General features: G+C 43.2%; 1 protein-coding gene across 5 annotated transcripts in view; it reads left to right on the top strand.

Moving 5' to 3' along the window:
• ccdc102a (coiled-coil domain containing 102A) overlaps nucleotides 1-13152 on the top strand; it is a 101021-nt gene that overhangs the window by 58800 nt on the left and 29069 nt on the right. For all 5 annotated transcript variants that reach the window (XM_033614084.2, XM_033614124.2, XM_078173514.1 and 2 more), the window contains exons 4-5: nucleotides 9666-9907; nucleotides 10988-11096. In XM_033614084.2, coding sequence (XP_033469975.1) covers nucleotides 9666-9907; nucleotides 10988-11096 — 351 coding nt within the window. The remainder of the gene's footprint in view (nucleotides 1-9665; nucleotides 9908-10987; nucleotides 11097-13152) is intronic.

Consider the following 13152-nt stretch of genomic DNA (forward strand, 5'->3'; position numbering starts at 1 on the left):
CTGAAAAATAGTGGATTGCCCCCTCTGGGTTGGGAGAGAGTTACTGCCCCAAGTGAAGGAGTTCATGCTGCTGCATGCTGACGTTAGCATTTATCTCAAAGCACTGCTGTGCTGAAGAACAGCCTCACAGGACTGCTTGTGTTGCTCTTGGGCTCTCTTGGACTCTTGGGTCAGATAAACAGCAGAGTTTGTGCCTGTTCTTCAGGTGCAGAGGATGCATTCTGCTCCAAACACAGGTGCTGTATTTATTACACACAGCAGCCTGGATTCTCAGTTTGCACATCGTCTGTGTGAGTGTTTGCAAGGTACATCTCACTCCTCATTGCATATGCAATCAGTAGAGGATCATGGGAATAATGAGAGACAAGTTAACAGAGGTTGATTATGTATTCTGTTGGATTTACTGAGGTCACGCTGTCAGATGGGATTTGCTGGAGTCTTGTAGTTGTAGTAGGGAAACAAAATGTGCTTCAAATATAGATTTGTATAACAAACAGATGATCAGATTATCAGATCAGATTTTTCTTTTTAAAAAGAGATCTTTCTTTTATCAAGACATTTTCATGTGCATTTGGCTTGTGTATATTTCCTGTTTTTATTATTTGTTTAAGTTTCCCATGAATGTGTTTATCGCCTCCTCATGTATTCATAATTGCACATATGCTGAAGTTTACAATATCATAATTTTATGAGTAATAGTTTGAGTAAGATAAACTGTTTTTCCTCAGGTAGAGTTAGAGCATGGCCAAAGTAAATATTTTATAATAAAGATCTGTTAGCGTTATTATTTCTACTGTGAGCCTGGCAGGGTCGAACCCCCCTTCCAGGCTCACCTGAACCTCTGCAAGATTTACAGCGCACATACAAACAGTTAATGCCAACGGCATAAAGCTCAGACAGACAACACCTGCATCTCAACAGGAGTTACAGTACAGGAACACTTAAAGCCAACAGCACAATAACTTGAATTAAATTCACCTGTAACTCAGCAACAGGATTAACAGTGCAGGTGTACTTATTTAAAGCCAACAGCATATTAACAAAATACACCACTCTCAACCACAAATAAGAGCTGAGTTAAGGCCATATGATACAACAGCATCTGCAGTGCTGCTGCTACATGGCTAGCTCTGGTAGCACCATCACTACATTTGTATTTCTGCTCTTTCTGTCTTGATTTCATTTGATTTTTTCCTGCTTGACCACTTGCGTTACATGGACAGACCCACTTGAAGGGGTTGGGGATGTGACCACGGTCGAGTCCTCTGTGCCTGTCCTTTCAGGTGGCCTGTTGACAATTTTGGGACAGTCTAACCCCTAATCAGACGGGCTGTTCCAACATTAAGCAGGCCGCAGCCAGCAGATCAATTTATTCCCCACAATTTTCCTTCCCACATTGCTGGTGGTGGCTCTGCAGCCCACTAGGTGGTCCAGCCCATCTGGCATTTGCCACATTGCCAGTTGGAGCCTGGAGCTTGGTGATCTTCCACTGCTGAACTGAGCCTGTGAGCCATCCTTCATTTGCAGTGTGTCCGGATGTTCAGTAACAGAGTCAGTGAAGGAGCTAAAGGACAGTCTTAGTAAATCAGATGCTGAACACACACCAAGATTTAAACCACAAACTCAATGTTAACAGCAATACATATTTGAGTGGTGCCATTTTCTCAGTAAATCCGACCTTGATCTTCAGTCTTGTTCTGCAAAACCTTCACTGATCCCTTGTTCAACATGTATTATCAAAAATGAGATGGCCTTTAGTGAATGAAAATGTTCTGGAAAATAATTTCTTTAACAGGGTGTCTGCAGATCCTTAATAAATATCTTTCAATTTTACGAATATTAGGCATTGAAAGTAATTCAGTATTCTTAAATTTGACATTGTGAGGTCTTAACTGCCACAAACATTTGGTCTAATATTCCTATTGGTTTACCGCGAGTAGTTAATTAGGCATGAAGTTAAAGGTAGGGTCTGGAGGATTTTCCAGTTGCTGTTTGTAAACACACATTCAAATTTGGCCCCTCCTATCAGGCTCAACTGTGCGCTGCCCCTACCCCTCCCGGCAGTTGGGTGTTACACAAAATGATTCAAAGCTCAATCCTCACACTACATCCAGCCATATATTAGCTAAACGTAAAGTTATTTGCATCGGTTGATAGTCGGAATTAGCCTCCACAACAAACTACGTAGGAATTACAGTTGTTGTAATGGAAAAGTTGATAAATTAGCAAACTAGCACAAGCTAACCGGCCTGTACTTAGGATTTACCTGTCCAACAGAAAGCAGGCCAACTCGGTGTCGCTGTACATCCCGAGCCTCTCCTTCAATGTTCGAAAGCGGGTGAAAGCCACCTCGATATTCACATGAGTTTTGGCCCGTGCTTTATCGGCTTGGTGTTTTGCCTCACTCACATTTAATTTCCTTTTCTTCGTGGGTACGTCTGTATCCACCATTTCTCCCGGGTGTATGGAGCCCGGAGATACGGAAGAAGGCTTCACAGAAGAGATTCAGGCAAGGCTCGCGCTGCTGCACGCTCGGGCACGGCACCTGCGCTCTCTCATTGGCTGGGGAAATCTCCACCCAGAAGCGGTCCGAGCTCACAAAAACATCGAAATACAGTTAAAGGGCAGGAGCTCTGCAAACAGAGTCACCACCACACATGAGTAGAAGCCCATAGGTGATGATTAAGCAGGATTTCATTTGTATATGTCTATATTTTGTCTTGTTTGATAATCCTTCAGATACTACCTTGAAAGAGGAAACATGCTCTCAACACTTTAAGCGAGATTAGAGTATTATTTTGGTTCTGTACAATTTTAGAGGGTAGAAAATTAAAGGGGCACCATGCAAGTGTTTGGGCACACCAAGACATTTGAGCTCTCAGACAACTTTTCCCAGGGTCTCAGACCTTAATGAGCTTGTTAGGGCTCTGGCTTGTTCACAGTCATCGTTAGGAAAGGCCAGGTGATGCAAATGTCAAAGCTTTATAAATACTCTGACTCCTGAAACCTTGTTCCAACAATCAGCAGCCATGGGCTCCTCTAAACAGCTGCCTAGCACTCTGAAAACTAAAATAACTGATGAAGACTACAAGAAGATAGCAAAGTGTTTTCAGGGAGCTGTTTCCTCAGATCGTAATGTCATTAAGAAATGGTAGTTAAGAGGAACTGTGGAGGTCAAGTTGAGGTCTGGAAGACCAAGAAAACTTTCCAAGAGACCTGCTCGTAGGATTGTTAGAAAGGTAAATCAAAATCCTGTTTGACTTCAAAAGCTTCTTCTACAACAGGGCAATGATCCTAAACACACCTCCAAATCCACAACGGACGACCTCAAGAGGAGCAAGCTGAAGGGTTTGCCATGGCCCTCACAGTCCCCCGACCTAAACATCATTAAACATCTGTGGATAGAGCTCAAAGAGCAGAGCATGAAGACGACCCAAGACTCTCACAGAGCTAGAAGCCTTTTTCAGGAAGAACGGGTGAAAATCCTCCAAACAAGAACTGAAAGACTCTGAGCTGTTATTTTGAAACTGAAAAAGATGGAAATTTAAAAGTATTTTTTCTTAAGATATAAGATATCTTTAACTTCATGCCTTTTGGAGATCAGTTCATCTTCTACTTATTTTAAGTATTCACAGTAAATGAAATTTTGACCAGGGGTGCCCAAACTTTTGCATGCCCCTGTACATGTGCACGGGATCACATATTATCTTTATACTTAACTACAGTGCTTGAATAATTTATCCAAAAATCAGACTTAAATTTGATTAAAGCATTGAATTGAAGTGTCAGATATCTGTAGAAACCCTTGAGCTCGGAGTAGAGCCACTGCTCTTTTGCGTCAAAAGGGGTATCCCATATCCCATCTGGCCTGGGAACGCCTCGGGGTCCCCCAGGAGGAGCTGGAAAGTGTTGCTGGGGAGAAGGACGTCTGGGGTGCTTTGCTTGGCCTGCTGTCCCTGCGACCCAGCCTGGATAAGTGGATGAAAATGGATGGAGGGAACTCTGTAGTGGTCCCAATAGTAGCAGCAGTGGTAACAGTCATACTAACAGTGGCATTTGACCTCCTGTGTTTTCTAGTTATTCTGGACCTTACCGAGCTCCCACTGTGTGTCTGTTACAGTGCCAGGTCCCTCTGTTTCTGAGCAGTTTAAACGGTCTCACCACACACACACACACACACACACACACGTACATGTGCATGAGCACATTAAAGCAACACTGAATAAACATCACTGTCACAGCCTGTCAGACTTGACCTTCAGCTGGCTCAGGCGGGGTTTCCATGGTAACACACATGCACGCACACACACACACACACACACACACACACACACACACACACACAAATATACACTGAGGCTATAGCGCACCAAGTAAACCATGATAATGTGGCTAGCTGGTACTCACTCACAGCAGAGCCTCATTTCCTGTCTCCCTCCCATTGTTCTGGTTCTCACACACACTGAGTACTTCCACATGTGGCACAGTACAGTTCGGCTCACCGACATCTGCTACACACCGGGTCCCTCTGTTGGGGGTTACCAGTAATGGCAGCAGTAGCACCACAGCTCTGTTTTCTGTTTGACAAACCTGCAAATGGTCAAACAGAAAAAAATTTAAAAGGATATCACATGCTTTGTTGTGTGTGAGTTTCTCAGAAATTGAGGAAAACAGGATTAGTAGATTGACCTCAGTGCACGTTTCAGACATTATCAGAGAATGTATCATCGTCCCAAAGCAAGCAGAAAATTCCTAACCCACAGATTTGAAAATAATCCAAACCCTCAGTGGGTGTGAAAATATTCCGGTGACTTGATGACAGTTAATGGAGGAATTTGTGTGGCTGAAATGTTTAATTATCAGTGTCCAACAGCCCGATCGTAACAATCAGTCTCTGTCAGGAAAGACTTGGCAACGATTTAAAATATTCTTGGTATAAAATGTGAACATCCTCCTCGTCACTGACCTTTGACCTCTTTACCCAGTAGATGCTGTGAGTGGTTTTGGTCTGGTGCTCACAGACAGCTGAACTTTTCTGTTTCTGGAGTTCATTCAGCCTCTTGTTCAGCCTCAGCAGTTCTTAATTTCACTGATGTCGTGTTTTCAGTCCCTGATATTTCTCAGATATGGTCCAGGCGTGGATGGTATCTATTTTTTCATACGTTTATACCTTCCTGACATGTTATATGAAGTAGGGATGCAGGATATTGGATATTTGCCGATATCTGATATGCTGATATGTAATAACTTATTTGCCCGATAATCGATACCTATATCAATATATCCACTTTTTCCCACCTAATTTTAGTGATCATCAAGTCTCTTCTGTAGTGAAATTAACATCATATTATACATGCATACTCTTATCATGATGGCCCAGCAGCAGATGCAGACATGAAATACAATACTTTTCATTGTATGCAATACTCATTAATTGTGTAAAATAAGAAAAGCACGTTGGCTGATTCTGACTGACTCTTCTAATTTAAATATCAGCCAATACCCATGACATGCTGATATTATCGTCCATCCTGAATATGAAGGTATTTGTATTAAAAAAAAGAAAGAAAGAAAAGATAACAAGCTGCTGCTGATGTGTTTAAGCACTGATGTCACCATCAAGAACGGAAATATTCCTCCACCTATTTTCCTTATTGAACAGAACAATACAACTTTCTCAATAGGGGTGGGAAACCAGAACCAGCCGAGAACCAGGTCCAAATTGTCCAATCCATAGCAGTCGTTTTCCTCCAAGGTTATCAATTCCTTTTATTGATGCTGGCATGTTTTTCTGACAGCTCTGCATCACAAGAAAGTGACGTCAAACTCATGCGTCAACTCTGCTAGAAACTTCCAATGAGTCATGGGGGTGAGGAAGTATCAGTCCACAGCGTGGCTTCATTTTAAGAAGAAAGATGTCATCAGTGCTGCTTGTAATGAAATCTACTGAAACATCTCAGTGCTTCTGCTTCCCAACCATGTAGTACTTGACGTAGAAGTGCACTGAGTTGCATTGCCATTATCATTAAGATGTTTCGTGCCAAGCGAAACAGTGATAGAATTTGACCTTTTTTGGAGTAGGTCAAAAAGCTGGACTGCTCGTCCTCAAGCGGGTAGCAGTGACGTGTCGCTGACTGCAGCCAGCCCCAGACAACTCCCCCTCTCTCCCTCAAACAAGCCATGTGTGTTGCATGATTCGACTCAGCTCTGTCTGAAGGAGACCAGAGAGAAAGGTGTTTTTAAAAGTCTCTGTGTGTTCAGCTGTCAGTACGTCTGTAGCTTCTGACTGAATCTCTGTGGTTTGGAGTTTAGTTTCTCTCCTGCGTCCTGTTTTTACTTTATTTGCTTTAATTTACTGTTTCATTGTTTCTATCAGCAGTATTAGAAGTTGTGTGAAGTTGCTGCTCGAAAACTCAACATTTTCTTATTTTGCTGCTTCACAATAAAAGATTTTACAGAACAAAATAACAGAGGAAAGAATCTACAGGAAATTAAATGTGTTTATCACTGAATTAGCAGAACTTTTTTAGCGGCTTTTCTTCAATAAAGACAAGTCTAATAATATCACAGTGAGGAAGAGTAAAAGCACAAACAGCCACAGTGAGATGTTGATGAAGAGCTGCAGACAACAGGCTCTTACTGCACCTCTGCGAACAGCTCACCTCCAACAGGTAAACTTCTTTTACCTAGGGAAAACACATGCAATAAAAATAACAGGGAACATTCAGCCTGCTGCTTTTAAACATCATCACTCAAAACAAGTCACCATCGGTCAAAGACGCACCTTCAAGCAGGTAGCCCTGCTGTAATGGAAATGCAAATCCCTGCTGTGCTGTGCTGATGGTCCAAACCAAACCAAGCTAAGCCAGCCCATGACTGTTGAAAGGGGTTTATATGTCTAATATCCAGGGCCCTGATCATGTGGTATGTTATAATCACTGCAGGAGCTCTGTGCTGCTTTAATGTCAAACAACTGCCACTAAATAAAATTCTCTCGTAGGGTCCATCATGTTGTACTTCTCAGCTGTAGAGTTCTTTACAACTCTCAGTCACAGGATTAGATATTTATGAGAGACTCTTAAAGGCAGCATGATGATCATCTCGAAGAACCACGCAGCATTATGGAGCCTGTGGGAGACAAGAGACCTCACATTTTACATCTGGCAGATGCTGTGAAGGATGAAGGGTGGGGAAACATTTGGATTTTTTTACTGCTGCAGTGCCAAAGCGGACAGATTTACAATGTGGAGAGGAGGGAAGGCTTTACATTTCCAATTTAATTTCTGTTAAGGCCATTAAATAAAATGAGATGTGAAAATGTTTGGTCGGGAGAACCCACCCAAGAGTTTCGGGCTTCTGCTGCGAAAGCGCATTGGCAGAAACTTTAAATGGTCTGCTGGATGAAAACAGTTTGATTTGCAGCCTTGTCGGGAGGAACAGAGGGCGTAGTGGAAAACAGCGAGGACTTAGAGAAGAGAGAAATATTGTTGCAAAAGATCACCCCCCCTCCAAAATCAGGGAGTTTGACATGAGTCCATACAGGAGATGTGGGTAGTTTGGAATGAGGCTGATGAATCTGAAAGGAAGTCTTTATCCCTGCTGATGTTCTGTAAGCAGTGATGAATGTTAGCTCAGAGAGCGATTATGACTGGCTATCATGTTCCTGGCTCACTAGTGTGTTCACTAATTCACCAACCAGCCCTGTGAGTGGTCCCCTGTCATTAAGCCTCTAGCACGGCCTATTAAATGAGGAAGTGTGGATGAACTTCAGCCCCTGTTGAAGCCAAGACCACCTGAGCTGAGTCATGACCAAGACCACATTGTATCAGGACTGAGTCAAGACCAAGACCAGACCAGTGCGGGTCCCACACTGCATGACACACTTATAATAAAATGTGGAACATGGAAACCAGAGCCACTCCTCACATTGATCTGATGGATCCACATTCACATAAAACATTCACAGAGAATATGAATGAATTGAATTCCTCTTCATTCACCTCTTTTATTGCCACATGTACATACTGTATGTGTGTGTGTATCAGTGTACCACGAAAAATGTCTATAAAATAATCAAAAGGCATTGCAGAGGTGAATTTTATTTTAATAGCAAACAAATCCAAACACTAAGGAACTGAGATCAACATAACCATCTTTATTCAACACTCTGTTTTTGCTCAGCTAGTTTAGTGGTATTTTCGCAGTCATGGTCTTGAAATAAAATCTGGAGTCCTCTTTGTCTGCGACTGAAGGTGTTTTCATGTTAGCTACAATTGATTTGTATCGTGCGTATCATGTAATTGGCCCTTTTCTTCACTCCCCCGCTGCTCAGTTTTGACATTGGTAATGTCGTTCCCTGCCTGAGTACACTGTGTGACATTTTTGTTGTGCTACAGTGTAGAAAAGGGCACCGCAGATGAACACTGCTGCCCTGGGAATCATCATTAAGGGCACTGGTGAAGCAGCAAGTGGCAGCTGTTAGGCGCAGAGCTCTCCACTTCATGCTGGAGCTCCGACTGCAGGTCGATGACAGCAGCAAAGCTGGATCTGGATCTGTCTGCAGCAGGTTGCGCTTCTGTCTGATATAGAGGCATGAATATCAAAATGAGACTGTTTTGTAAGTGGTAAGCAATTATTTGTGGTTGAGTTAAATAGCAGTCCACTTCCGTGTTTAGATACAGTTAGTATTCACACCTGATGCGTACCTTACCGGAGTACGCTGTACTCAAGACCACCTTATCAAGTGGACTCAGGCATGGATCAGTGTATGGATCAAATGCACTTGATTCCAGGATGACACCACAACCTTAAAAAAATTATACATGTACAGTATATATGCCCGAGCATGTTACATATCACCTTGGGTTCGTCCTTCACCTTCTCAAAACGATCCCACACTTTGGATTTCCTGCCCGACATGTTATTAACTAGCCTGTCTGACTGCTGAGCGTGGACACTTCCTGCGTCTGTCCTTTCAAATTAAATTCCCACATGGTCCAGTCATATAGGTTTGGATTTATTTTGACAAGGCGCAGCTCCTAATAGATTTTCACTTTTTTTTTTTTTTCTGCAATGAAATCTTGCAGACTAATGATCTTTCTGATCGACAAATGTCCGGTTGACTCTTGGGGGGCTAACAATACGTTTTTAGCGTTACTTTTTTGTCAGTTCCCATACACATTGGTTAGTGTGTGGGAACTGAAGCGCAGGCGTCAACATTTTAGTATTTGAATTATTGCACACTTGTAAACGAGCTGTTAAAAAGTGGCTACATGTTCCATATCTGTGGATATGTACATTTCTTTCCCATGTGTTCGGGGTCAATCGCTGACTTATTTCCACATTAAAATTTCGTCTATTTCTTTCATTTTTTTAGTACTCATTAAGTGTGTACACACAGCCAGTTAATCTGTCAATATGTGACTATTTCCCAGTAGTATCTGTTTGGATTAAACTTTAATCCTGCTTTATTAAACCTTGGATGCTTTTTCCCTGATAACATTTTCCTCACCAAAATCTAGACTGCTCATGTTTCTCGCCCTGTTGGATACCGTTGTAGTGACATCACAATGATATCTGAGTTTCAGTAATACGCCAGTGTGAAGTAACAAACTGATACCCTGGTCTCATTTTCTCCTCCCTGTCTCCGTCTCTTGCTCTGTCAGGAATTGGAGGCGCTGGAGTCGGCCCTGCGCTCCCGGTCTCTGGACGGTGATTCTCAGGAGGCCTGGGAAAGTCGAAGCAGTGTCAACGCGTCCACCTCACGCTCATCCTCCGGTCTGAGCCGGCAGGAACGCAACAGGCAGCTGTGGGAGGACATTAGCACGGTGGAGGAGGATAACAGCAAACTCAACGCCCTGCAGCTTCGTCTGGACGAGTCCCAGAAAGTCCTGCTGAAAGAAAGAGAGTAAGAGACAGAACATTACAAACTGTTGAGGTTGTAGTGTGAAGTGTGACATGATAACAGTTGTAAATGTTGCAGCAGGAAAAAATCCAGTTTGTCCAACTTGATGAACACGATATAATATATGTAAATACATGTCAATTTTTAACATTACTCTTGAAGTCCGTCCCTTCTGAGTGCACAAATTTAATAAAAGTGCAACACTATATTGCTTAAGTACACCTTTAAACAAAAATACAGGACTTGCAATGGAGTGTTTTTAAGATCTGAGTTCTACTTTCACTACTGTTCAAAAGATATTGGTGACCTATGCTCAAAGATTAGACTCACATATGACTAAAAAACCTTCTTCCAAACTATTTCATTTTCTGCTCACAGATGTTCAGTATATACTGTATGGTTTTGCACCCATAGTTTTGTCTCCTTTATGGCCTTGTTAAGAGGTTTTGGCACACCTGCCAACCTGTAAAGACCAGTCTGACCTATAACCACAGCAGACCATTCTGCTTATTCTGCACCCAGTCAGTGTGATGACCACCTCTGCTGACAGCCGTGTCAGGAGTGCAGCAGCTGAAGGCAAACAGTGCATCCTCCACTTTTTATTTTCTGTGTGAGATGTTTTCATTTACAGCCACAAGATGCCGGCAGAGCACTGAAGTATGAGTGTCATGGGTGAAATGTGGGACTTGACAAATGTGCGGTAGCTGTGGTAAAAGAGGTGATGGATGGGTCATTGACCACAATCACTGCTAACTGCTAACCTCTTCCTCTGGCTGGGAAATACAAAAACTCTTTCCATGTATAGCTGGTTACAGGTGCATGTGTTTGTGAATGTGCAGCATTGATTTTTAATGACAGAGCCCAACACGCATGCAGTGTAATGTTTCACAATCATAAGTGCAGGCTGTCGATGGTGTGACTGACATTTCACTCGTGATTTCAGGGATAGACAGTCCTTGTTTTTGTTGTGAGCTGCACAGGGATTCTTAATGTGGAGATTTAAAATGTGAAAAATACATTTATTTTACGTTGCTGTATGTTTGAGTGTTGAAAAATGTGTGTTGTGTTTCTGTGCTTCCCCAGAGACAAGCTTGCACTGAGTAAGAGCATCGAGAGGCTGGAGGCTGAACTCACTCAGTGGAAATTTAAATATGAGGAGCTCAGCAAGACCAAACAGGAGGCCCTCAAACAGGTAAGAAATCAATGATATATGCAAGATAAGACTTATGTGAATTCTCAGATGGTATCTTGGGCCTTGATTTAACTCAATGGTGAATGGATCTCGGCTCTTATATTCCTCACATGCGACCAATAATGTCACACACAAGCATTGGAACAACAATAAAAATGTCACATTTGCGAACAGGCAGTTTTATTGTAGCGATGGTCATGACTGTTTGCTGTGCATCTCTCTAATAACATCATATTTATATAGCAGTTTTCTGGATGCTCAAAGATGCTTTACAAAGAACAACAACAATAAAACAAAGAAGAAAAAAAAACAATACAAAGATGAAATAATCCAAAAGAAGGGAAACAATGCAGAGAGGGAGAAGAAAACAGTTTTTAGACGCTGTAGGCAGTGGTACTCTCTGTGCCTACCATGGTGACCATGGGTAACAGGGTATGAGGTTTTGATTCTGGAGAGCAAGCTTGAGAAATGGCCACCACATCCGAGAAAGGCAGCAGGCGTGCAAATCACCCACTCACGACTCGGGGAGGCAGTGATGCCTCTTTTGAGGCCCTGTAATTGGAATGAGTACACTTTAAATCCTGCAACGAGGATCAATTGGAGGTCAAGTCTGGTGCCAGCAGCCGTGGCAATTCCAGCTCCAATAGCGTATCTTAAAGTTGCTGCAGTCAACAAGCTCGTAGTTGGATCTCAGGATTGAGCTGATGGTCCGTCACAAGGCGAGGTACTGTCTGTCCCAGCCCCTGCCTCTCGATGCCTGCTCGATGCTCTTAGCTGAGTGACCCGTGGGGTCAGAAGCGTTTACTTTGAAAAAATTAGAGTGCCTAAAGCAGGCCCGGCCGCCTGAGTACTGTAGCTAGGAATGATGTAATTGGACTCCGGTTCTATTTTGTGAAGAGGTGAGATTTCTTGAAGATGGAGAGTGAAGGGAGTCTCTGATGTCTCTGGGAGTGAGCTTCAAAGGGTGGGAGCAGCAATAGAGAAGGCCCTGTCCCCTCAGGTGTGGTGGTTGGTCCTGGTGGGGGGGTGGACTGGAGGTTGGCATCAGCAGACCTGAGAGTGTGGGAAGGATTGGGCTGGTGGAGGAGCTCAGACAGGAAGGAGAGAGCCAGGTTGTGGAGGGCTTTACAGGTGATGAGTAGGAGTTTGAAGTGGATACGCAGGGGGATGTGGAGCCAGTGGAGGTTATGATCCCTCATAACCTTTTGAAGGAGGTGAAGTGGTCGCGGAGTGTGTTAGAAGACGAGCAGCAGAGTTCTGGATATGTTGTAGTGTCTTGAGAGTTCTGTATGACGTACCGTAGAGGAGACTGTTGCAGTACTCCAGTCTGGAAGTGATGAATGCATGAATAAGAATCTCTGCAGCTGAGAAGGAGAGGGATAGACGGAGGTGGGCCATGTTTCTGAGACGGGAGGAGGCTGTGGTGGTGATGTGTTTGATGTGTTGGTCAAAGGAGAGGGTTTGATCAAAGATGACACCAAGATTAGGGACATGGGAGGAGGTGAGCACAGTGGAGCCATCGCTGGAGAGGTTATGGGTAGATTTGATGAGAGATTTGGGGCTGATGATGACAAGGACAGAGGGATGTCGTATGCTGTAAAGCCCTCTGAGGCAAATTGTGATCTGTGATGTTGGGCTTTATAAATAAAATTGAATTGAGTTAAAATTTAATTTGGACAAAAAAATGAATGACATAGCGCTAAAAGCTTCATCTCCCGAATAATCACCATAGTAGGAAGGTCTGACATCACTGTGGATAACAGTAACAAGCTGTGTGCTTCTGTCTCGGAGAGTGTGTTGCATATTTTCAGAGAAATGGCCCTTCAGAACCATGGTTCTTTTCAGGATAACTGGCTGTCGTAGAAATAGGCTTTCTGTCCACCAGCTTTATTAACAGCTATTGCTGGTTCAGTGTAAACCGCTCGTAGTGATCAGTTTGACCATCTGGACAGATGTGATCACTATAAACAGGTTCCACTGTAGGTCTGTGGAGAGAGAGGTGTGAGAGAGGAGTCAGGAGTGGGGGGCTGCAGTGTGGAGGGTTTTATGGAGAAAC

The sequence above is a fragment of the Epinephelus lanceolatus genome, chromosome 2 (genome assembly GCF_041903045.1).
Source record: "Epinephelus lanceolatus isolate andai-2023 chromosome 2, ASM4190304v1, whole genome shotgun sequence".
Classification (NCBI taxonomy): Eukaryota; Metazoa; Chordata; class Actinopteri; order Perciformes; family Serranidae; genus Epinephelus; species Epinephelus lanceolatus.